The sequence below is a fragment of the Melanotaenia boesemani genome, chromosome 10, assembly GCF_017639745.1.
Source record: "Melanotaenia boesemani isolate fMelBoe1 chromosome 10, fMelBoe1.pri, whole genome shotgun sequence".
Lineage (NCBI taxonomy): Eukaryota > Metazoa > Chordata > Actinopteri > Atheriniformes > Melanotaeniidae > Melanotaenia > Melanotaenia boesemani.
In genome coordinates this window covers 22,978,633-23,005,016 of record NC_055691.1, presented here as the reverse complement: position 1 = coordinate 23,005,016, position 26,384 = coordinate 22,978,633, and the positions used below count along the sequence as shown (strand labels likewise).

The 26,384-nt window shown below is 39.5% G+C and overlaps 1 protein-coding gene across 3 annotated transcripts; it reads left to right on the top strand.

Annotated features, from left to right (window-relative positions):
* The first annotated feature begins 4,315 nt into the window (after window positions 1–4,315).
* LOC121647806 (zinc finger protein aebp2-like) lies at window positions 4,316–25,633 on the top strand. 3 transcript variants are annotated; one of them, XM_041997509.1, is made up of 9 exons: window positions 4,316–4,939; window positions 5,575–5,785; window positions 6,371–6,478; window positions 7,080–7,281; window positions 9,343–9,467; window positions 14,075–14,142; window positions 23,230–23,343; window positions 24,387–24,416; window positions 25,396–25,633. In XM_041997509.1, exons 1-9 carry the CDS (start codon window positions 4,398–4,400, stop codon window positions 25,400–25,402), a joined length of 1,407 nt encoding a protein of 468 aa, XP_041853443.1. In that variant the 5' UTR covers window positions 4,316–4,397; the 3' UTR covers window positions 25,403–25,633. The 3 variants fall into 3 exon arrangements, with proteins under 3 accessions (XP_041853443.1, XP_041853445.1, XP_041853444.1); XM_041997510.1 differs by having other exon boundaries at window positions 4,317–4,939; window positions 7,080–7,266; XM_041997511.1 differs by lacking the exons at window positions 24,387–24,416; window positions 25,396–25,633 and adding an exon at window positions 7,344–7,372 and having other exon boundaries at window positions 7,080–7,266.
* The last annotated feature ends 751 nt before the right edge of the window (window positions 25,634–26,384 follow it).

Below are 26,384 nucleotides of genomic sequence, written 5' to 3'. Positions count from 1 at the left end.
TGTCTGGTGGTTGCTTTGTGTTCTTTGGCACATTTGTTTTAAGACATTTTGGGGATAAAAAAACAATTCAGATTTAATTTCATGGGCATAAATGTACATTATGAGAACTTGTGTTTAGTCAAATATTATGCTGAGCTGAACTTTGAGCATATTTGGATTTCCAAAAATGTTTTGATGTCCAAAGCCATGGCTTAATTCTCACTAAAACATTTAAAATTGCATGCTTGAATAGCAGCTTTACAAGTGATGTGGTTAGCTTAGTTTAAAGTTATCTATGCGTTTTCTGTGCCTGTATAATGCCATACATGGAGTAAGAGGAGGAGTGGTCCCTGGTCAGGCAGACAGTTTGACTAGACTGTCAAATTTCAGCATTAAATTCATTAGAGTAGTTCAATTGGTCAAACTACCTCAGACATGCAGTTTGCAAGGACGTTGGTGCTCTCTGGTGGTTAGATTGTTGCACAGACACTGGCCATATATATAGTCAAAAACAGTGCCAAGATATTTGTATGATTCCACAATTTGGACATCTTCACTGTGAATTACACTCACTTTGCAGTCATTAATGCTGCATCTAAAATCAGTTATCGTGTCTTTTGTTTTTGAACCATCCAAGTCGAGATATTTGTCATTACACCAGCTGACAAATTGTGATAAGGCAGCACCATGTTCAGACTCTGAAGGGATAAAAGGACAGTGTCATCAGAAAACTTTACAATAAACCTGCCCTCTATACCTCTACCGGTATAATAGTTTATGTGTTCCAGATGGTGGGAATCTGTCCAAGGTCTCCACACATCTGGTAAAAACCACAGTTTGGTAAAAACCCAGCTGAGCTGATCAGCACAATAATGAAGAGTACACCCAGAAATGGCATCAGGACTGGGAGCCTTTTCCTAATTTGACCCTTCTAAATAAGCTTGTGACACATTCTTGAGATATCACAATTTTATTTTAGAGGCTCATTCTTTCCAGAGAGACACTGTCAGTAAAATAAAAAAAAAGTCAGAATTATCCATATCCTGCGTCTGGGTTTGCAGTTGTGGTTACCTAGTGGCAGTGGTACATGGCCACTGGTGGGGCCTGGGGTGTGGATATTGGCCCTGGGTGGCCAGGCTGTTCTGGGGTGGGCTGGGTGGGGGTTCTGGGCTCTGGTGGCCAGGGGTGGGCCTCTTTCATGGGGTGGAGGGGTCGGTTGGTGCTGGGAGTCTGGGCCTGCCCAGGTTTGCTGTCACGGGGTGAGTTGGTGCATGCCCTGGTGTCTGGCTGCCATCCCAGGTCCCAGGGTATGGCCCAGGGGCAGGAAGGGTGTAGAGGTGTGAAGGGGGGCAAAGTGGGGTTCAGAGGATCATAAGGGAAGGTGCTGGGGTGTGTTTAGGGGTGAGACTAAGAGGTTTGTGTGCTTGTGTGTGTCTATATGTGCCAGGATCAGTGGGAATGGGCGAGGACACAGGTGTGTATGTGGGAAGGGGAGGGATCACAGGTGGGCCGTGAGTCTGGGCTTTCCCATTGTCCTCCTGCCCCTCCTCTCCATCCCCTCTTGGCATATGGAGTGTGGGTGCCTTCTGGGGTTAGTGGCAGCTCATTGGCTGCGGTTGCTGTGTGTCCTGGCCGTGGGGGATGGCTGCTCCTGGCCTGTCCTTCCCTGGAAGGCCTCCCGGGGGTACCTAATGCCACCAGCGACTCACCACCTGCAGGTAAGTTTCCTTCCCTCTGGACTTACCTCTCTCCTTCCCTGTTTTCTCACACATGTAGGGTGTTGGGAGACGTGCACGTTATGCTGGGTGGAGCGAAGGGGGCCATCTAAGTGACCTGCTTGGCTGCACCATGTGGTGATTCAACTCTCAGTTTTAATTACACTTAGATATCAAAAGAAACACAACACACAAATAACTTTTTGGGGGCGTGCCATGTTGTGCATGGCAGGCGGGGCTGCTTGTGTGGCCTCACTCCCAGCATCCTGTGGTTACTGCTTCTCAATTTTAATTGCAAACAATACACACTTCACAAACAGTCATAAGTGAGGGAGGTTAGAGCAATGGTGTCCTCTCACACCTGTTTCCAGGGCGCACCACCGGGGTTGGGCAGAGGGAGGTGGTTGGACCAGAGGTTGGGATTCTGGGCCGTTGGGGCCCTGTCCTCTGGCTGCCCTGGATGGTCGCTTCCTGGCAGGGTCAGCTGCTGCCGGTCTTGGTCCGGCGGGGCCTGTGCCCTGTGACTGCAGGGGGATCTGGCTGGGCCCTCCTCTGCCACCATCTGGGTGCGTCCAGGGTGGTCTTCGTGGTGGGGTGGCTTGGCTCCGGGATTCCTCCTGATCTGGTCTCTGGCCTCTGTAGAGGCGTGGTTGCATTTACACAATTACACTCATCTCTGACCACTCCCCATTCCTCATGCTCTGAATGCTGACAGTCACTGAGTTGTACAGTGGGTTTATACACTAAGAGCTACTTTTGTTTAGGTTTTTATTGTGTGTGTTTCTGGTACTTTGGTTGCTGCTGTGATACAAGTTTTTTTTTTTTTTTTAGGAACTTTAGATGATCGTCAGCTTTGTTTTCCTATAAAAGCCATAGGAAATTCTCTGTTGTGCTTTTGTACAGGTGTTGCAGTTAGTTGTCTGGTGTTAGTTTGGATTGAAGGGTAGTTGCTTTCTGTCTGTTGTATCTTTTTCTTCACTTTTTTTTTCTACTTTCCTTTTTACTTCTGTTTAATATTCTTCTTTTTTCTGTCCTCTCCGGTCAAGTCCAGGAAGATTATATAAATTCCATAATTCAAAATAAATAAATAAGATTTAAAAAAATCAGATATTATAATATTATAGTAAATATAAGAACAGTCTATGAAGATTTAGACATGAAAAAAAGTTTCGGGAGTCACTGTTAGGAGCTTAAGTTTTAGTGACAGTTCTACATGATCAATTTCACAACAATAAGACTGCACAATTAAACCATGTTACATGCTTATTGTCAGACTGGGAAAATTACAAGTAGATTAATAATGATTAATAATTTCTGGTTTCATATTCTTATAGGCTTCTTGTCGTGATGTGTGATATTTTCAAAATATGATTTTTCCAAGTTGCAGGCCACAATGAAAAGAAAATTTAAAAGTGATGACATTTACTGTATTTTGTGGGGGAAACTGCGGAATGAGCAGTAAAAAGATAAAGAGAGAATTGAAGAAGAAACTGGGGGGTTGAAGAACATTGAGAGAACAACAAATAAAGAGTCGAGTGAAGATGAGGGAAAAGATGTCAGTGTGAGAGATGAAAATGAGAAGGTTTCAGATTCGGAAAAATGGACAGAAGCAGACAGAGGAGGCATATGTTGGAGACAGTGATGTCAGGGATCCACCCTTTAATCCAGCTGGACCACATGTGTTTTTATTTTCTGTATAAACTCCAACACAGTGACATTAGATGTTCCTCAATTAAATAAAATATGTCGGTAAGAACCTACTGATGTTATAAGGTTAGATATGTAAAGCTTTACTAATGTACCCACTTTATTGTATCAGTAATTGATAAAAAAAAATGATAAAATATGATGCAAATCCTATAATACTGAAACACTGTGAAACTGTATTGGATCATTCTAATTGTCACTTCATATATATTTTTAAATATATCAAAACGGAAAAATGATAATTGGAGCTAGCATTGAGAAACAGCATGCAAAACACTAGATTAGGACATTTTTGTGAGACATTTTGCTGCACAGCTCAATAACTATCTTTTCATCTCTCTAAAAGAGATTGGTGATATCTGTTCTGTACTTTATGTTCTTTTTCTGTAGTTATTTTTAAGGATCTTTGTTTAATTTACCCATAAACAAATTATAGAAAAAAATAGTTTTAAAGTGTTTTGGCGATTTTTAAATTTTTATTTATTTATTTTTACATATATGAAATTTTCATATACTGCACTGAGCATGTTCACCCTGGCTAGACCTCTTGCCACTCCTTTGCCACCCCATGTTAAATTTTCTAGATCCGCCACTGTGCTGAGAACAATGAAAAAAACATCTGTGTAAAATTGTGTGTGTAGATTGTAATGAACACAGATTTGAAAATATCAAAAATTATGAACATAATGGTTTGCAAATCGTTCTACTTCACGTTTTAATGATGTCGAGTCTGTTTTTCCTCCGTAATTTTCTCTCATTGTGTTTTCCTTGGGTCAATTTGCCCTAATTTGCTCCAGTAATAGTAGCAGCTCCGAGATTTAGGAAACACATGGAAAGTTTAAATACCAACGTCAGCGTACCTCCTCCTCGTGCCGCCTTGGGCCAATCATAAAGCAGAAATTGGGATTAAACCACGCCCTCCCCCTGCAGTGAAGCTTTTGACCGTGGCATTAAATTTTAATACCGAAAGTGTCTCCTCTTACGTTTGTCGTGGAAATGGCCGGTGGGGCTGCTGAGGAAATTCCTGCACTTAGTGTCGGGAGCGATGTTCCGCCCGAAGAGAAAACGGAAGGCGAGGGTGAGAAAAAAGAAAATGGCCTTATTGAGCCGGAAACAGAGAAACCAGGCAGCAGCATAGAGCTGAAAATGGAAGAGGTGGACGCTGAGGTCGGTGAAGAGAAGCTCGCGACAGTGGCAGACAAGGCCGCGAAGGAGGTTGTAACGGACGACGTTGGTACGGCGGTGAACGAGGATGCAACCACCGCTCCTGAAGAAGCAGAGCGAAGTCCAGAGTCTCAGCAAAGCCCTGGAGATGGCAACAACGAACATGTCAGCGATAACACAATTAAAGACGCTAAAGAGGAACCTGGAGACGATAGCCGGTGTTCAGGAACGGACAGCGAGAAGAGCGCAACTGTTGGTGAAGACGGAGAGAAACCCAGCGCTGGAGGCGGGGAACTGGATGACAAGAGGCGGCAGAGCGTGGAGGTCTCATCCTCGGATGGTGAACCGCTGAGTCGTATGGACTCTGAAGACAGGTTGGTTGGTGAACATGTTGGCGTGATGGGTTTAAAGTGGCTGCTTACAGTAATCGAGTCTTGTCAAATAATTACCGTATGATTATCATCAGTTTTTATTGTTAATAGTTCAGTCCTTGAAGCGTTTTTACATTTCCATCATCATTTTCCCTACGCCGATACTGTTTTACAAATACTTTTCATTTTGAAAACGTGGATGTTCAGAATTCCCCATCAGACTTGTAAAAGTCTTATCAGTGTCACCCTCTACCCCGGCCATAAACCTAAAGATTTGAGGTGAACACAGAAAACTTCTACCTTTCTGCCTGGGTAGGAAAAAAAAACTTCTGGTATGAAACTGTATATTTAGGGATGGTGAAATTGAGTAAAAGTTGATTGGGGCTTTAAGTATGGTGAATGTATTTCAGTCTATGTCACCAATAAAGCTGTGGCTAAAACATTGTACTGGAAATGATGCCATGTAGTAAGTGGCATGCATAGGAAACCAGTTCCAGCCTGCAGAGGTTTACATACATAGTAACTATGTAATGTGGTCAGTGTTATCTGCACCTGTTCTTTGTTGTTGTACAAAGCTTTATCTGTCCATGGATAACTGTTTTTTCTGTATTTCTCTTCGAACCACCCTGCTCTTTCAGTATCAGCAGTACCCTGATGGAGATGGAGAGTGTTGTGTCCAGCGGGCGCTCCACCCCTGCGATGATGAACGGTCAGAGTAGTGCCAGATCTTCTGGTACCAAGACAATGGCTTACCCCTGCTGCTGGGACCTTTGTCCACAATACTTTAACTCTAGTCCTGATCTGGCAGAGCATATCAGGGGAATTCATGTGGACGGACAGAGAGGAGGGGTCAGTAGACTTGTTTTGATTTATGCAGGCTAGTGTTCTCATGTTGCTATTGCTTAACAATGATGCTGCAATTACCCAATGCAGAGCCTAACGGTTAGCTACTAAACAATTATGTTGAATTATAATTAAAACTGTGCATCAACTTAATGAGTTGTTTGCAATGGATCTGCTAGTTCTGGAAAACATAACACTAAACTAATCTGAATGACTGGGTGTCTTGGGTGAATTGAATGTAGCAGTTTTGCTAGTTTTAATATATAAACCATGGCCCCTTTATAGACATGCCATTTTTATATTAAATTTATGTTGACATTGTTATTAAACTGCTTTTTAGTCGGCATTTAAATGTAGCTGTAACCAAACTCAGAATTACTTAATTGATCAAATGATCATTTTCACATCCACTCAAGTAAAGGGGGAGAAATTAAAGTCAAGAAAAAAAGCAGTTGTCATAAATTCAAGGTCTCTGTTTCTTGACTACAACTGGAGCCACCTAAAGCCCCTCAGCATGTAAGCTGCATTTAAGACAAATTCCATGACTACAAATTCTTTTACCTTTTCTTTGTGTTTGCCTTGTTTTTTCAGGTGTTTGTATGTCTCTGGAAGGGCTGTAAGGTGTATAATACACCATCAACCAGTCAGAGTTGGCTCCAGAGACACATGCTGACCCACAGTGGAGATAAACCCTTCAAGGTAACTTACTGATGGTGTTCATTTACTTATAGTTTTCCTCCACCCACTTATGGAAGCTATATTTTTCTTCCAGGGATAAAATAAAAGGAAGCTGAGGCATTCTGAGTTAGTGCTGTTAGTGACACGGGCATATACGTATCATGGCTGCCTAGCGTTTGTTTGGCACGTAGGCCACTCGTGTTGATGCAAGACAACGTGTTGCGTGCACAAGTTGTAGTGTTGACTTGAACGCTGGAGGTGCTTATTGGAACAAGAGCATGAATACAGCAGGTTTGAGGTAAACACAATGCTGGATAGTTTTGAAGCATTTTCGGGGTTGATGTCCCGGGAATACAGTGCAACTGTTAGATTGCCGTTTTTACTATTTCAAAGTCCAGGTGCTGTGTACTCCCCCTTGCTGTGACCTCCACTACTGAACGTTTTAGCCGCACCATCTTTTTCAGCAAGTATATACACAAACAAAGCGGAACGTTGACGTATACGCTTGCGTCCACAGGAAGTTCACCCTTAAATTATGGAAAAAATTACCCGACAGTTTGATACCTCTCTGTCTTCATCAAAAAATATATAGTTATTCTGTATCTTTGCTCATTTCTTGCAGTGTGTTGTTGGTGGCTGCAACGCCAGCTTTGCTTCCCAAGGAGGCCTAGCTCGCCATGTCCCCAGTCATTTCAGCCAGCAAGGCTCCTCTAAAATGTCCAGCCAGGCCAAACTCAAGGAGGAGTCACCCTCCAAAGCTGGAATTAACAAGAGGAAGAAACTCAAGAACAAACGCAGGTGCTCCCTACGTATGTACCAAAAAGGCACGCAAGCTAACCAAATTTCAAATGTCTCTAATGGTAATATCCCTGTTTCTTTTCCTAAGGCGGATTACAACCTGAAAGCATTTCTGAGGTAGTTGCTGTGCTGGCTGTACCAAATGTTTTCAACTTTTAACCTCCCATATCTTCATTGAGTCACAAGAGCTGGATCACAGACTCCTACGCAAACAGCAAAACAAACGGATTCTTCTCATAACAATGTTCTGCATATCAGAGAGCAACCTTTAGTCCACTTATATAGTTTCTTCCAGCTGATGCACCTCTGATGTTAAGGCATAAATTCACAGTTTGCATAATCCAAACTGGGCCCTTTTTTGCATTTCTATAAAAACAGTGGCAAGAAATAACATAAGGAAATGTATTTGACCTAGTTTGTGTGAACTATGAATTTGTGGTGTGTAGTAGCTGGCTGTATTTATTGCAAACATTGTTTTTGTGCAAACAAGTGTCTATCCATTGAGTCACCAGCATCAACATAACCTGCCTGTTAGTAGGATTGAGGATTATGTTTGAAATGTTATTTGGCCTTAATTTAGGCTTGTCACAATAACAAATTTTGCTGTGATTAATTTTCTCAAAAATTATTGTGATAAGCGACAATGTTGTCATTTTCAGACTTTTTTCAGCTAATATGACAATGCCATAATAATGCAAGTACATCCTTTCAAAGATCAATAAACTTTAATTTCTAAAGAAAATTTTACACTGGAACTGGAAGAAATTTTAAATAAAACAATAATTAGTATGATAGATAATAAAGTCTCTGTTCTGTAAACAAAATTGCCCTTCAAAAAATATATAAAAAAAATATTAAACATGGGGCTCAGACATGGAAACCTGGTAAAACTGCCAGTTAGTACCATTGTATTTAAAAAAAAAAAAATGCTGTGCATCGTTGCTGTTTGTGAAGCTGAAATATTTCCCGTCATCACTGCGTGTCACTGATCTATGAGCAGTAAGTGAACCGCGCGACGACGCTGCACCTTTTTCACATATGCTGGGACACCAGCCCAAAAGTAATGCAGCCCACTGGGAATCCTCCCGAACCTCGAGAAAATCGGAGGTTTAGTGTGAGAGCGTGAGAAGCCACTCAAATACGCGAGTCTCACAGCCAATGCGTGAGAGTTCGCAGCACTGTACAACAAATGCAGCATACCGGCTCGCACAGGTTAAGTGCTTTACCACGGCCTCTTGCTGCAACATGCTGCTGTTATATGACACAAAAGAGATCACTCCGCAAGAAACGAGAGCGTTCAGTTGAGATGCTCCATAGTGAAACCTGTTGTGATACACAGTCTATGGTAAAGTAAGATAGCGAAAAGAAAAAAATACCTAAAGATCTCCATCATATTTGTAGATACAGTTTTACCCATGTATATCACCTAAAGAGTAACAGAGATTTAGAAGTTCTAGTGTGTTGCTTTTAAGTCTAATTACCAAGATTCATAAATACCTCAGAGATAGAATCCTAAATGAGTAGATTTAAAAGAAGATATAAATGAAAATTCTCTACATGTTATCACTAATTACTTAATGTGCACTAAAGTTGAGCTGGTCTTTATTAGCTGTTACCCTCCAAGAAGAATAACAGGTTGGTTTGCTCAAATAATGCAATGACTTTGTGTAAAGATTTTAGAATATTTTACATGTGTGTGTTTGGACTAAAATTCAGAAATAATATCTTTTCCAATAATTTCTAATTGCCAAAAGATTGAAATTTACTTTCCACCATATCAATATATACAGCGATTTTTGGGATTGCGAGCAACTAAAACACAGGATGAGCTTGAGTAGTGCAAATTTGAACTGACATGTACCTTTTTTTTTTATTCCTTTTTTTTAAATTTTTTTTTTAATGATGTTCAGATTATGTTGTAGAGAAATTACATTTTCAGCTTTGAAAAGATTCCAATGCACATATAGCTGCAGAAAGTCATGGAATTCTAACATATTGGCAACACAGTGTTATATCATGCTCCCATCGCTGTTTTAGTTCATTTTTAAACTTAACCTTCATTTGACTCTGTCCTCTTGTCCCTCCAGCAAAGCCACACGACTTCTTTGATGTCCAAACCATGGATGCTATTCGCCACAGGGCCATTTGTCTCAACCTCGCCACCCACATTGAAAGTGGGGGTAATGGCCACAGTGTTGTCTTTCACAGTACGGTATGTGCTTTACCGACTCTAGTTCTTGTAGCCACTTTCTCTGACTTTTTCTAGTGTTAAAGTCTGTAAGTACAAGGGGGAAGAGAAATTGTAATTTGGCATTCTCATGTTGAGGCTGTAATTGATCAGAGGCATTCTTTTGCTTTATGTTAGACTTTATGCCAAATATCCATATCTGTTTTCCAAATTGCACCATGATTTGGTTGTAGCTGCACAAATGGAAAATATCAAATTTGCTATAGAACAGAAAAAAAACAGAAAGTGATGCATGAGCAGCTGAATGCCACTGGTATTTTATTTGAGCCGTTTATTGTAGTTTTTCTCATAGTCAACATGAGGTGGCATCAAAGAGCTACTATCTGAAAGTCAACCTCCAATCACAGCAGCATTTTTTTTCCCTCTGTGCACTTGAATTGAACCCATAGAAACACCCCAAGGGTTGATGCTGTTTTTCTGTGAATCACAGGAAAGACAATTGGATTGTTGTGTGTGTGTTCGTGTGTCTGCAGTTTGGTTCTGTTTAACTCAGGGCTTTGTCCATTATTAATGAGCTGTAAAGTGCCTTTGCCCCTTAAATTGAGGTTGCATATAAACACTAAAAAACCTTTTAGGAGATTTTCCTCTTTTATTTATTTACAATTAAAATCTGAGGAGTGAGATAAACTTTATACAAGCTGTAGAAACATTTAGATGTGAAAGCGATGAATGATATTTTTTTTTCTTTTTGGAAGGACTTCTTTTCACACACAGATCCACTAGGGAGTATGCCATTCTTTATTCATGACCCTCACATTGAATATTGTTATGATTTTTGTCAAAAACAGGAAGAAAATGATGATTATCATCTGCTGCCTAATCCTTACTTGTTCATGCTTTACACAAACAATCCCACACATTCCTCTTGGTGCATAATCGTCCATTATATCTGTAAAAAAAAAAAAAAAAGACACATTCAGTCAATTACTGCTTTTGTTGTGGTTTTCTTGCAGCAGACATTTGGTCTTATCTGCTGAGAAATGTTTCCATATGTTATCCTGTTTATAAATGTATTAATTAATATATTTACCATATTGTTGTAGCATGTCACTACTTATAATGAAGTAGAATCCACAATTTAACCATTAAAAAGTTTATACTGCATTCAAGCTAACGAATTTGTGCTATATATATATATATAGTGTGTGTGTGTGTATATGTGTATATATATATATATGTATTTTTTTTATTTCTCCGTAATTTGATTGTAGCTGCACAATTTGAAAATATCAAAATTGCTATAGAACAGAAAAAAACAGAACATGATGCATGAACCTCAAGGGAAATTTACAAAAAACAATATGACAGTTATAGTAGCAACATTGCATCATCCCATCTGAATGTAATGATTACTGATTCTTTTGTGAAACTAAATAGTCAAATAGTCGTAGAGGTAACTACATATTTGGAGAAAGACTGTGAAGGAGGAAGACTTGATTAGGCAGCCTAACAAATGGAGAGAAATGGAGACTTGGACGGTGGACAAGAAAAAGAGGTTAAGTGAGAGTCGAGGTCATGGAATCGGAAGGAGATCTGACCAGTTAGGCATACATTTTGTTTCTCTTTAACCTCTAGAGGATTGTGGTGAAGGACTGTGGTGCTGAGCCAGACCCCAGGCCCCAATGGACCCTCCCAGGCCTGGGGAGATGGAGCAAAGCTGTGGGGGTTCTGTGGAGTTTGGCTAGTGGGCCTGCTGACCTGCCAGAGCAACTCAGTCATGTTTATGATGGGATATTTTTGTTATTGCACCAAACTGCGTCATCCACTGCTTGACCCCCTGACTCTAGACAGGCACCCAGTTTTAGTAGGCTGCCCTCCCCCAGCTTTGCTCCTGCACTTTTCACTGTCTTGTTATGGAGCCACCCTTATATCCACCGTTCACTCCCGGTGTCCTCCTGCTCCCTCTCCTCCTCTTCTGCTTCTTCCCCTTGGTTTCATAGAGGATTAAGATCTTTCTCTTAAAGCACCAACAGCCATCATCAAACTACTCAGCTCACAAATCACTTAATGCTGCTAAAACACAAGTCCACGTCTTCTCCTAAGCTTGTACAAATATGGTCATGGTCTTTTCAAGTGTAGGCTTGGCTTGTGATTATTAACCTGGGACTTGAGGAGCCTAAAGGCACAGGACAACAGCTGGGCATTTTTAATTAAAAGGGCAGTACAGCAGCTGTTTGTTATATGGAGTCCTGCCTGCAGGGCTTCAGACGCTTGTATGGGGCATATTGCAGTATGCACAGGAGTTGAGGTCACAGTTCTGCATCATCTCTGTTTTGGTGATTTTCACAACTTTGTTGTAGCATGCTTCTGCTACTTGGGAGCAGTCACAAAAATATGCAGATGATTCTGAGATTCAGGTTACTCTTGCATAGCAGTTGTCGGTGGTGGTGGAATTAGGGGGCTAAAAGCTGTTTTGTGGTGGAGTGAAACAATTTGTTAAATAATTGAGATTGTCCAGTTCAGCAGAAGTTGTGCTTCTTTATTCTTTCTTTTTGGTCATGGGTGATGCACACAAGTCCATTTGTTTTAGTTGCACACCCATAAAACTTTGCTCCTAGTGGAGTAAGAGCATTGTTGACAGAATTGTGTGCGCTAGCATGAATTTATTCTGTAGCATTTTTAAGACAAGCCCTGTTGTTGTCTCTGAGAACTTATCTTTTCTCCTGCATATCAATGTCTTGCACCAAACTGATGTCAGATAGCTGACGTGAACAATGACATCATACCTCAAAGTGTCCCAGACCCAGCAGGATGATGACCTAACACAATCTTTGTGTTTCTTCTTCTGTTTTATCTTTTTCTCAGAGTAGTACAAAGATCATTTCTTGTTTTAACTGGTCAAAGGATATACTTTTAATCAGCTGTATTTCTATTTATGTGTGAGCTGCACAAATTATTTTTCACCATTCGTCAGTAACAGTGTTTATAGTGGTTTTGCTCTCCCTGCTTGTTTTCATCTCCACTGTTAGGACTTCTGTGTGTGCACATTGTCTAAAAGACAAGAGGCAACAGGGTCGCTTTGCCAACTTGGCTGCCATTTGCAAACTTCTAGCAGACAAATGCGAAGGCACCAGTCCAGCAACAACAATATGAATCTGTGCTAATCTAGCATAAATATTCCTCATGGAAAAAAAGTGAACGGGTGTGCAACTAGCCATGTTTACGGCCAGTTTGCTTTTTCTCAAAGTCTCTGCCTGATTGGGTAAAAAAAAAATAACATTTGCCAGATCATTCATTCATGTGTTAACTATATTTACGTATCATTCAGGGGTATCAGATAAATAAAACAGATGGAAACTCCTTAAAATAAACATATTAATACATATTTTGTTGAAGAATGAGAATGTAAAGGTTGTTCATAAGAGGATAATTCTGGGTGTATTTCCTTTGTCTCAGTGGAGCCTCATCTCTCTTGTCCTCACACCATTTTCCGTGAATGCCACAGCTAATCCCTAGAGTCAAAGAAATACTTTAAGATGTTCATGTGCGTAAAAGAAGTTCTTCACATATGAGCTCTACCCTAAAAACAGGCACTCTGGAAAAAACGGGCAATTGACGCAGTAGGTTATATCTGTGGCTATTTTTGACACTCCTGGTTATTTTTCTTGCCTTGCTTTTAGCCTTTGGCAATATTTGTGAATTCCAGACCACTTTTACTATAAACCAACACAGCATGATAGATTAAATGTTACATATTAAAAGGGCCAACTATTCAGAAAATGTGGTACCGTCTCAATTGTATTTTCACAAAGAGAGAAACCATGAAGTTTAAGAGTTGAGTTATAACTTCAAAACAAGAATGGAAATACATTTAGTATGGCAGATTACTGCAGTATGCATTATAAAGGAAGGTGTCCATCTCTGCCAAAGTAATTTCTTTAATTTGAAAGTATTGAAGTATTGGTCCTCACACAATCTGCAACAAGATGAGTGACTTGTTTACCTAGATCAGGGGTAGCCAACGTCGGTCCTCCAGGGCACCAATCCGGCAGGTTTTTCAGATTTCCCTGCTCCAGCACACCTGACTTAAACTAACAAGTCATTGTGGAGATCCTTATAGGCTGTTGGATCCATTTAATTTGAGTCAGGTGTGTTGGAGCACGGAAATCTGGAAAACCTGCCGGATTGGTGCCCTCGAGGACTGACGTTGGCTACCCCTGACCTATTCCCATTTTCCCCATCCATCCATTGTCTCTACCCACTTATTCCAGTGCATGGTTGCAGTGGGGCTGGAGCTTATCCCAGCTACTGTCCAGCGGGATAGTAGTTGGGATAGAGGCAGGGTTCCCATTTTTATCTAAAAATATTTTTCATGTTGCATGGGGAGGTAGCATAGATCTCACTGAATACCAACATCTCATGAGCTTTGAGAGTGCTCATGTAAGCTCATTATTCATCACACAGAGGGGGTCAGAACAGGGACAGGGTTTTGAAATAGACTCCAAACAGAACTAAGAGAGAAGTATAATTGTGACACATTTATGAAAATGATACGTGATTAATGAGAAATTTTTCAGTTGACATAATTCTTTTCTTTTTTTTTTTTTCTTTGCTTGACTGTCTTTGGGCAGGTTCTTGCCAGAAGGAAAGAGGGATCTGGCAAGGTGAAGGTACTCTTACACTGGACACCTGAAGAAATGTGAGTATGTCTTCCTGCTGTAAATAGAGACAAAACATACTGTAAATAGACTGTAAAGTCTAGCTCTTTTCTTTAATAAAAGACCTGGTTTCTTACAACAAGAGAAGTCACACACCTCAAATGTGTCATTAAATAAAATGACAATTAAATACATTAATGTGTTATTAAATGTATCAGTAATTCATTACAATACCAATTAATGTATGTAAAAACATATCATTATTTCACTGTTTAATTATTTCATGGTCCTGTGTTGCAGTGCATCATGAATTTATTATATTTTTCAGCCTAGTCTATCAAAGTCAGTGGGCGGGGCTAATGCTAATCCGGTATGATCCATCGCTTTGGTCCTAAAATAAACACTTTTACTCCTCCATAGTCTATGTAATATGTGAGTCCACAAGGGCAGGACATAATCAAGCATTTTTCACAAACCCCTTTATTTTATATCGATCCTCTCTGTAGGTAGGTCCTCAGATCAACCTCTGTCAGAAACAAGCAGACTTGCACCCTGAGCCCCGCCTCCCCCTAAAGCAGGCTGCCTCTGATTGGTCAACTGCTGGGAGTAGTTGTCAGGAGTGCGCAACATCAACTGTTTTTGTCATAGAAACACCCGCAGAACTCGTAAATAAACCAAAGTAATATAAATACTCAGTAAACAATGTCAACACAAAACATAAAGCCGTACATGTTCAAGCCCGAATCGGTCCCCAAAAATGAGAGTGAACAACTCAGTAACCCGCAGCTAGGAATACAGCAGGATGTATCTGTTAGGTATAAACTCTGCTTACCAGGTATAGTCCGATATATTGTTGTTTGCCGTCCTTCACTCACCTTAAATATTTGTACATGCCCAGTTAATAGGTGTTCATGTGGCAAATGTACCACAAGAGATAGATAAGGTAATGATGCTATTTGCCAACACTTTCATGCACTAGGGTTAGAGACTGATGAAGCATTATTTACCATGATAATTTGTTGACATGGCAACGCAACTATTATGTGTGCAGATTTGTTCACACAGTCATGATATTTTGATATAATGTAGAAAGTGAAAATGATCTGAGGCAATAAACCTGCAGTAAGTATTCCATGCCAGGAGTTTCCTGAACTGGATGGGAGCTACACTATGTTCCATTTGTAGCATGTACTGTTTCATGTGGCTAATCAGCTGGGTGTTTTTAGCCTGGTTGTTGCCAGTGTTGTTTTCGTTGATGATGACAAATTTATTTCGTTGACAAACCTTTTTTTTTTCATGACGATAACGAGACGGTGACTAGCTAAAAATGGCTCTCTGATGATGAAAACATGACGAGATGTTTGTGAGATTTTGTTGACGAGACGAAAATGCACGACATTTCTGCCTATTGTGAACACAGTCTGTCAGTCAGCAATGCTGCTGCACCTTGGCCACGCCCACCACCAGACGTGCAGCGCACACAGACAAGTAGTTTATTCATTCATATGTTAGCCTTTCCCGTTTTCCTCTTCTGACCGGGGTCGCAAGACACAGGGGAGCTCCTTCTTTTTCAGAGCAAGTAGCATTCGCTTCGGGGTTAACTCCCTACGCTCCTTTCTACACTTGTTAATGGGGTGAAACACAAAGAAAGGAAGGCAGCGGTTGCGCTGAGAAACGGCTTTACTACAAGACCTCGTTCATACTTTTTACACCACTTCACCGCTCTCTTCACTCCCGATGCGCGATAATCCATCATAATTTCACTGGCAGACCAGGTCAAGTTGAGCATGTGTTCCTCATCCATTGCTCATATTTTTGGCATGTGTATGTTCAGGGTGGAGTATTGCACTTCAGAAAATTCTCAGAAATAAAGCCACAGTTACCAAAGTAAGGATGTTGTTGCTCTTTGCTTTTTTGGAGTAATTGATTCCAGTATTTGCTGTTGGCTTGGAAACCTTGTAAGCCTAAAACCATTCAATTTTAATTTTGTAATTATTGATGAAAATAACCCAACAACAAGCTCAGAATGTGTTACTATATGTTGAACTTATAGAACGTATAGATCTGCTCTTTTCTTGTGTGACATTTTTATATGATGAAGTAGGGCATCAATTCATGAAAAAAGGTGAAATATAGAAATAAAAGGTTTCTGCCCGACAGCAGTTAAGTAAAGCACGGCAGCATTGCATCCCTGTTGATGGGAAAGTCTCGGCTAAAGCTATCAGTCTGGTTATTATGTAAAAGCATTAAGGTTAACTTGTTTTATGAATTGCAATAGGAACAGACCCTCCTTTCAGCTAAAGCCTGATCGCAAGTCCCTCGTTGTACCGGCCCTCACTAGAGTATTCAACACTACAACACTGTAGGAGGAAAAAAAAAAAAGATTGAAAAAGAGTTTGATTATATGTCTGTGTTAATCCCATTAGGTAAGGGGGGGGGTGTAGTTTAAGATTTGTGATGGTTTGGCAACAATATACAAATAATGAAATTCATCACCACTTGTTTAAATACACATATTTAACTAAACCTGTCACACAAACACTTCCGTGCTGAGCAGAAGCGTGGTCACGTGAGTTAAGTTATTGTCAGCGGTGTCTGTCTCTGGTAGTTGTATGGTTTCTGCTTTCCTTTCAGTTGAATGAAACCTAGTGACCTTCCTTTACACAAGGACTTGATAAAAGCTTCCTCACTTGATTGATTTGGTATTTGTTGTGGTGACAACTTTTCTATTTTAAATCATATTCCCCCCTCTGAATACGAAGTCCTCTCCTCACTGGGAGTGCTGTGCATTTGCTACTAACTACTACTTACTGTTGCTGGACTGAGCTGCGTGACGGCAGCAGTGATAAAGGGGGAGGGCAGATTTTTGTCAACGTGCCTCTTTGGGTCTGGTGTTGGTTATTTAAACTATGCTTTGCCTTATGAACTGAAGTCTTTTAAACAGATTAGCAATGAAACTTTCATCCAAATACTTTCACTTTCTATTGCTGTATAATATTCTGGTTTTTGTGTTTTTAAATTAAGCAAAATGTCTGGATCGCACAGTATTGTGAGGCACTCTTTACATGAATTTGCTCTTAAAAAACAGTTCAGCTCAATTATACAAACCATTCCAGTCAGTCCTCATTTGATAAATGAATATTCCAATCTTAGCCTCCCCACGTCGAGCTCAGTGGAGGTGAACATTTGAACAACTAAAGCCCTAGCTCAGTTAAGCAACAGGGCAGAAGGGCAGGTTTGGCAGTGTGTCTCATATAAAGAGAGATTGACAGGGCACAGCGATTCTCAGCAGGGCTCTTGCTTAAGGGAAGCTCCCACCGTACATGTGGCTCTCCCACACTCACATTAAAGAATTTAACAGCATGTCCTCAGAAGATGATCAGACAGGAGGAGAGAAGAGAGCACAGTCAAAATGGACAATCAACAGATATGAAAACTTATAAAATAGCAAAAAGAACTAAATCAGCACAAAGTATCAAACTGGACAATTCATCATGTTAACTCCATTGAACTTACTGTAACTAAAATTTTATTCTTTCTGCTTTTGCTGCAGCCCTTCCTCTTTTTCCTTTTCCATCGCTGATTCCTCTCTGCATCTCTCTTCTCACCACACACGTGGGAGTTTAATCTTCTGCAAAGAAAACTAATGGGAAAAGGGAGGAAAGAAGAGAAAGATAAAGTTTGGTAATCAGGAAAGACTTTTCAGACTAATTCCAAAGAGAGAGACAAAGATGGAGATTGATGCAGACTCAAAGACAAATAGAGGCAGAATGGATGAGGCAAAGAATCATGGAGACAGATTTGAGCAAAGTGAGAAGTAGGAGTGGGAACACATGACTGTGGGAGAGATAAATGAGTTGCATAGGCCGAATAAAACCTGAGAGAATTAATGATCGAGAGAGAATTAACACACAGTCATATATAGAAGGGAGCTCTGGCCATTAATAAATATAATCAGTCCATTAAGAGGAAGAGAAGGAAATGCACTGCCAGGGTGGGTTTGTTATTCCTCAAAGATGAAAAGTCATTAAGGAGATAAAAGTGTACAGTATGTTTACCTTCGATCTGCGTAGTGTTGAATCTTTTCTGCTGTGCATGTAATTCCCTGATTTGTCAGCATAATTTTGTTTTACCAAGGAGGGAAAAAAGCCCAGAAAAAAATGTTCTTCATTTTTTTCATTCTGAAACTTTCACACACTCAAATTAAGTATAGTGTACATTCACATCCAGATTTTATCTGTTGTGGTTAACCAGCTAATTAAGCCAATGTGAGCTCCGTCATTTGTTTTAAAGATGATGTTATTTTCAGCAGGTTTAATTTAAAACTAGAACTTTCTATTTTATTGTTACGAGTTGATGACTACATGTAGTACAAGATTAGTCACACAAAAAGTTGCATTTCTTAAGCAGCCAAACAGTATATTTAACTATTGAAGATCATAATGGAAGACATACAATTTTATGGCCTTTTTATGATTAATTTTCTCTTTATCTGCCATTCAGTTAGTCTAAAAAATCTACTTTAGATCCTAAATGTAAAAATTTTAGCTGGCTTTGCTTGTAATTGGTCTCCAAAAAGTGGAAAGAGCTGTGGATCAGACATCTAAGTTTATAGTTAGGAATCTGTAACTTTGAAATGCAGTTCAATATTTAGTCTTTCAGTACAGTTCAGTCTCTCTTTTTTTTTCTTTCTACAGTATGTTATGAATGTTCTTTACTTAGCCAAACAACCAGGAATTATGTCAGGGGAGCCATTTAAAGCGTGGGTTAAATTGTTTATGGTAGGGACAGGGTTGACTATTAAATATTTTACATTTTCTCTGTAGGATCAAATGTTTGTTTGCTTGCTTTTCCTCATTGCATTTGTCATTTTATTAAATTAATTTTATTATCTTTTTCAGTATTTAATATGTTTATCCTGAATGAAACAGTATGCCATGACATAATTTTCCTACACTCATATTGTCCCATGTACATGGATTAATAGAGATAAAAAAGATTACACAATTTTAAATGATTCGTCTTTACTGGGTTTTTTTTAACTTTATGTACCCTAGATGTAAAAAGTGTTTACTGTCTTGCCTTGACCTTTTTGATGCTTTCCTTCAAGGTTAAAGAAAGTTTTTATTTTTTCTTAAAGACAGCAATTCAACCATACCTCCCAAATGGGTGTAATGCTCTGACAAATGTTATGGTGGTCATTTAGTTAGCCATCAAGTGTTGGAACCTTGAACACTGAAGCCAACAATAAATGCTGTTCTGTACTTGTGTGTGTGTGTGTGTGTGTGTGTGTGTGTGTGTGTACGTGTTGCTGAGTGTCAATGATTAGCTGTATGAATGTGGAAAGTCATATATATTAATGCTGGAGCAAACCATTCACATTCTGACTAACACTCATTAACTCCATTTAGATTAATGAGTAACTGATTAACATGAGCCACTCTGAACATGATTCACCCGTAGTTCACTGAGAGAGAAAAAGAGGGGTAGGAGGGCTGGAGAGACAGAGAGCTGTAATTGCTGTCTAATCTTTGATAGATGGGTGAATAGATTCCCTTCCATGCTGCTGATTGCTTTAAGATAACAAACACTACAATATACAATCACTGACATTGAATGCCTCTAGGCACCGAATGCACCACACAACTTGGGTTTACATAAAACCTTTGTTAGTTTATGTATTAGTATTATTTTTCCCCAAAAGATTTGTTTCTATTGAAGGATCCACAGAAATTTAAAATGACATGGTAGATGGACTCTCAACTAAGACATAAAAAAAAAAAAACATTAAATTAAATACACAGGAGTGTGAATCTGAGAGTTACAATTCAGAGGGGCTGTAGTGCCATCATAAAGCCATTATTAATGCATTTTTTTATTCTTATACAATACTCAAAACAATAAAGGGAACACTTAAACAACACATCCTAGATCATGATGAATAAAATATTTTAAGTGGAAAATCTTTATTCATTACATAGTGGAATGTGTTGAGAACAAAATAACATAAAAATGATCAATGGAAATAAAAATCATTAACCAACGAAGGGTCTCAATTCAGTACGGTTGGAGCAGAGAAAGTCGCTGTGAGAAACTGCCTGTTTAGCCGTGAATGTTTTGCTTGAAGCTTTAGCAATAAACACCAGACAGCTCCTCTAGTTACAGCCGAGCTAGACACGAGGTGTCTGCTTCACCACTGCTGGGTAAAGTGAAGGGAGCTAACCCTGAAGCTAGCTGCAGCTTTACCCAGGAGTAATCCCCTCTCCTCCACCTTCCAACCTTGATGTCGAAGCGGAAAGTTTATCAGCTGTTTCTGTTGGAGTTCTCACAGATAGTGGAGGGAGGTAACAGACCGGAGCAGCAGGGTTACTGAAGCCTCAGAACTATTGCTTCAGGATCACAAAACCAGGCAGAAAGATGATGAAAATAACTGGTGTTGTTGTTGCTGAACGTTCCCTTGGGCACTGTGTTTAGCTCACGTAGCATAACAGTATAAATGTAGGGTTGATCCCAATGGTTCCCTCACGCACTTTTTAATCTACCTGCTGAACAATAAAGGACGCTAGATCCCACACAATATTAAATTTATTACACTTTAAAAACTTAATCTCATACACGTTTTACAATTTCCATTTCATGACATGATGTCACTACTAATCGATTTTAAAAGGCCTGACTGGTCAACTTCAGAAATCACCTAAAATGCTACTACATAACTCAACATAATCTGAATCAGCAACAACAGTAACAGCATTGTAACTGACAGCCTTCTGTTACAGTCTTATTCATTGCTCTTATTCGGAGCATATGAAATGCCATCTTCTAATCATCTGTGACAAACTGTTCAGTTACGGTTACATAAAATTCTGTGGCAAAGTGGCACACATCACGTTAAAGCCGTCATTACTACTTTCTGAAGCAATTCCACGACTTGAGTTTTGGTGATGTGTCAGGATCAGTGTTAATGCAGCATTTCTGACGTGGCTCTTGCTTTAAGACTTAAATCAAGCTCAAAACTGTGGCTATAAAAGCTGCAAGTGGGAATGATCTTAGTCCTTTTCCATGTTGGGATGAAGTTTGGAAATGGCTTGCTCCTTGATTGTCATTTTTTTTGTAAGTATTAAAACACATTTAGACGTAATTAAATATATTTTCAGTTAATTGGGGATTCTAAATTATCGTTGGTCAACCAGTTTTAGACATATATATGATCAATTTCTGCTTTATTGCACTCCTGCTAAGAGAGAATCTATATTTTATACTTGTATCAGGTATTTTTAATTAGTGCTGTCCACCTAAAAAATGTTTTTGTTTGCAATCAGTCATAACTATTTTTCTTTATTGCTGTTAACGCTAAAGCTTCTTTTTTTTTTTTTTTTAATTCATGATCCAACTTGAGCCTGTTTTCCAGTATCATACAGTTTCTCAGAATGCTGAACTCTTGCAGTCATTACTGCTGAGTTTCACATTCATCTATTTAATATTTTAGTAATTTAACAATGCTTTAGTCTGGCAGATGCCACTAACAGCTCTGCTTGAAGACTTTCAATTCACTAAATTCATTTCTGGTTCGTAAAGAAGCGAGCCAAATAGCAGCCTCTGGAAAATAAAACAGACATATTTGTCTTTATTTTGCTGGTGTGACTGAATGAATTTTTTTTTCTTTCTTTTAGGTGGTGATTTCCCTTAGGTCTTTGCAAATGTGTTTCTGTGTGGATGACTGATCTTTGGTGTATATGTATGACTTGTGTGACATACTCAACCCCCTCCCTCAGTGCAGCCCTTCCGTGTGTGTTTCTCATACATCAAAATATAATAACTCATCAGTACCACAGCACACTGGTTGTGACATGTTTATGGGGACTCTGGAGTGGAACGTGCCGATGAAAGGGCTCGCACACAACACACATAGATGTTTACTGCGTATTGAACACTGTGCAGGCCCTCCTATGTCATTTGAGGTTTGCTTTGGACAATGACACTAACTCAAATCTAACCTAAACTTTAAAGCTGCTTTGAAAGGGACTGTTTCTTGTCTTCGCCATGCCTCTTCTCAACTTCCTCCGTCTCCTCTGCCCACCATTATAGGGCAAAGAGACTCAAAGTTTAGAAGAAAAAACATATAACATGTTATCTGTTGTACTTGCTGCATTTAAAAAATGCTAGTAAAATAGCCAAGAGTTAACTGAAATAAAATAAAATAACATTTTTTTTTAATGAAAATAGCACCACTATGGAGTATAATTACACTGAGTCTTTGAGCTGTGTATTGATCACATGAACAGACTACACAGTATTTGCAACCACTAAGCAGCTTGTTTTACATCCACCCCTCCTCCTCCTCTTTGCTTTCTCACTTCGCTGTCTTTTGTGCCATTCATTTGTCAGTTTTGCTCCATTTTAACTTCATTTCTGCCTTCAACGTTACTAAACATGAAGCACCACCTGCAAACTATGCTACTGAATTGGCTGAATAAGTGATTTAGGCTGGGCGACTATCTGCTTGACTTACTGCAGCCTGCAGTGTGTGTGTGTGTGTCTGTGCGCGCGCACGTCTCTGGGGGCTCCTGTGATGACGCACATTGTGACGGGGGAATGCTGGGGCTGGAGACGGGGAAGTGGGAGCTGGAAGGAGAGGTGGGGGTGTCGACTTGCTAAGCTCTTTGTTTCTTTTCTCTGCACCTCGACCTGCCACAGCCGTGCTTGCACACTCCCACCTTTCACAGAGAGGTTCACGGTGTGTGCACAGTACGTCGTGTATGAACGTGTATCTGTTACTGTGAAATCTTCCTCCCTTTACTTGGTAAAAGGGGTGAAAGATGCCTTGAAGGTGTCTTTTAGTTATTTGTCCAGTTATTTCAACGTTAGATGGATTAGAATTGGTTAAAAAGAAAAACTTGCATGTGTGCACATATATGTTCACACGCAATAAGATTGCTTTGGAACAAGGACAGTAAGCTTTGTCTTCTGAGTGTTCTGGTTTCTTCACTTGGCATTTTCAGGGTTTTTGTTCAAGACTGCGTTACTTATGGAACTCCTTACTCCCACTCCATCCCTGGTTTCCCTCTGTCTTTTAAACCTTGGTCTAACCACATGTCCTCTTTCTACATGTGTGCATTGTCTTGCAGACTACCTGATGTTTGGGTGAATGAAAGTGAGCGATCTCAACTAAAGACTAAAGTGGTACACTTATCCCAGTTACCACAGGACACAGCTATGTTATTAGACCCAAACATCTACCGGTGAGTGTGTGATGATGCTAGCTGTTGTGCACCTGCACATGGACAGCACTTCTATGTTTTGATTAAACATGCTGTTCATATGCAAATATTGTCTTATCAGTATGGTTAATCAAATGAAGTAAGGGGTTTACCTTTATTCTCCACACCTCTGTGATTCTTTCTGCAGTCTCTCAGTTTGTGTGTATACATGCATGCTTTCATCCAGCAGGTGGCTCCAACTCCTGACTTGAGCAGTTAGACAAATCCCATTTTCTCTACTGTAAAACAGGGTTAAAGGTTTAGGTCCTGTAATATTTAGATCAAGTGCTGTTTTTATTTGTCTGAAACCATCAATAACCAAAACAAAGAAATCCTGTTTGGGTATTGAAGATGTTTCTGTTACTATAAACCTGGCCCGCTGATTACTAGTATGAAACCCGAGTATCATTTAAATTGGTGTTACCATCAGGATTGCATTTTCATACAAGAGAAATCCCTTCTCTCTATCATATTCCACAACATATACCACTAAACAGCTATCATGAATGTGGTACAGTTTTCCATGACTGAGCACACTCATCACTTAGATGAGAAAGCAAGCTTGGCTTTGTGGAACTGAATGCCATAAAAGAGTGAAAATGAATCCTGAAAGAGGAACAACGTGCCTAAAATAACAGAGTGGTCATCTTACCAGAGATATATGGCACACAAGTGTGTTAATCAGCACACAGGCGGAATGATTTTAATTGGACCTGAAGGCTCAGAAACTGCAGGGGCTGCTGCTGGACTCTGGTTTCATAGCTGAATATAACCGTCAGCACCCAGCTAATTTATGTCAAGGTTGTCCCAGTGCATGAAATTCCCAAACAAACGATGTGGTTGGTGCCTGTGACAGTAGGTACATCCCTACACATGTAGATGGGACAGGCCGTCTGGTAGATAAAGACTTTATTCATGAAGCATTATCATGTTGGATTTGGACTAAAATTTACTCAAACACATGTATAGCACTTAACACCACAAATGCTTTTGCACAATGATCTAAAATTTCTTTACCTTTTCAGAGCACTTCCTCAAAAGCGGATGAAGCAAAGGTAAGCTGAACTAAATGCACAGTATTGAATTTTAAAGTACTAGTTGAGTAAGTGTGATCTCAAGGAGTGGTTGCCCTGCATGCGTAAGAGGTGATCTTCTTTAACACACCTGAATTAAATGAATGGCTCATTAACAGACTGTAAAGAACTTGATGAAGTTCATTAATCTGAATCAGGTATGTTGGAGTAGGAACACGTCTCCAACATGCAGGACAGTCGGTTCTGAGGACCTGGATTGAGAAACACTGATATTACACACAAACATCCCAATAAAACAATAAATGTACACACACTTCAAATAAAAAAAAAGAAAAATCCACAAATCAAATATTGCAGATGTTATCTTGACATAATACAAGTGCCACAGAAAAAAAACAATGTTGAAATAAATTTAATTAAGAAAGTCTGCCTTTTGGTTCTCTGTTCATTTTTTTTTAAATTATTTACATAAAATAAAAATTTGAATGACAATGAAACTGAATTTCTATTTAGGAAAATTATGTAAATACAAATTAACAGTCAAGTCTGAGACGATCTTTATTAAATACATGTGTGAGTCAGTGTTTGATCAGCATTCTCTAAAGCTTCTGAGGTTCGCAGTGATGTTTGTACGTAGACAGTCTAAACCTGTCATCTTATTCTTGATCCAATAAGCAAGTCCCGTGTCTCTCCTGCAGTATTCCAGGAGAATATCACAGCAGAATACCCACAGTTTTGTGGTCTCTGTACAGAGGAGACATGTTAGTGGGAAACAGCCATTTAAGAAGTGTCCCTGCTTGTCTCACTCAAACATTAGCACATATTATGTTATTAATGTGGTATTTTATTATTCCATCGGTATGGTGCAGGACAAGCTCTGAAAGTGTAATTGCTCAGTTTCTGAACATCCAGGATGACGTTACAGTAATCTCTCTTATGACAAACAAAAGAAAACAGCTCATTCTCTGCCTCTGTGTCTCTCTCCTGTCTCCTTGCTCAGCCTGTGAGAAGTCATCTGTAAACTCGACACTTAAGGGAACAGTTCTCATTTATAGGAGGTTTATCTTTAAGGCATGAGGCCTTCTCCATCTGTCTCCGCTGAACAAGGGGAGTGAGGTGGTTGTTAAAAGGAAGTGCAGCTGCTTATTAGTAGTTCTTCCTTTTTTACGCTGTTAGTTGTCATGAGTTAAAAATTATTCATTACAAACTAAAATGAATGTGTGTCGTTTCTTTTTTTTTTTAAATCAACCTAACATCCTAAAGTGTGTGTGTGTGGAGGGGACCTTACAGGTAACTAAACATAACTGTTTTGTGTAAATATTTATGCAGATTTGTAACTTATTTTTATACCATGAAAATGCTTGTGTAATGTGGATGTTTGTGGAAGTTTTAAATAGAACCATAATTGTGATAATGCGTAAAACCTTGACTCATGAGGACATAACTGGTTGTAATTATGCTATACGTGTGACAAAAATCTTCTCCTATTATCTTATTTATACTTCCTGAATTGCAGAACTGTAAACTTTGTGCATGAAGTGTGAGATTGACTGGAGCAATGTGAACTGTTACAGGAGCAATAATACAACAAGACACTACTGTAAAGCTCTTAGTCTCTACCAGTGTGCTACTAGACGGTACACTGTAAAAAATTCAAATCACAAAAATGACTCTTATATTTCCACTTCCTCTTGCCAAGGTAACATAAACTCTGTATTTTATAGTTCCTATGGTAAATGAACATGACTGCATTTTAAGCACTTAAAAATGATTGTTAAAAGGACTTTTGTATTCCATGTTGTCTCATTTGGAAATGTGTTTTTTAAATAAAATGGAAGAACTGAAGTTGATAAAACCCTGCTTGTTGGTGCATGTGTGTGATTGCAAGAGGTGAAATGGTACAAAGGAACAATGATTCCAGTGGGATGTGAATCTAGTGCTGAATATTTGATCCCTATGTGTTCATAGGAGGGGGTTGGCTGGGTTATT

Excerpts from the sequence above, each read along its gene's own strand:
- LOC121647806 (XM_041997509.1), top strand. The coding sequence starts at position 4,398 with ATGGCCGGTGGGGCTGCTGAGGAAATTCCTGCACTTAGTGTCGGGAGC. Across the intron at positions 5,786-6,370 it reads TGGACGGACAGAGAGGAGGG|GTGTTTGTATGTCTCTGGAA; the intron begins GTCAGTAGACTT and ends TTGTTTTTTCAG. Across the intron at positions 6,479-7,079 it reads GTGGAGATAAACCCTTCAAG|TGTGTTGTTGGTGGCTGCAA; the intron begins GTAACTTACTGA and ends CATTTCTTGCAG.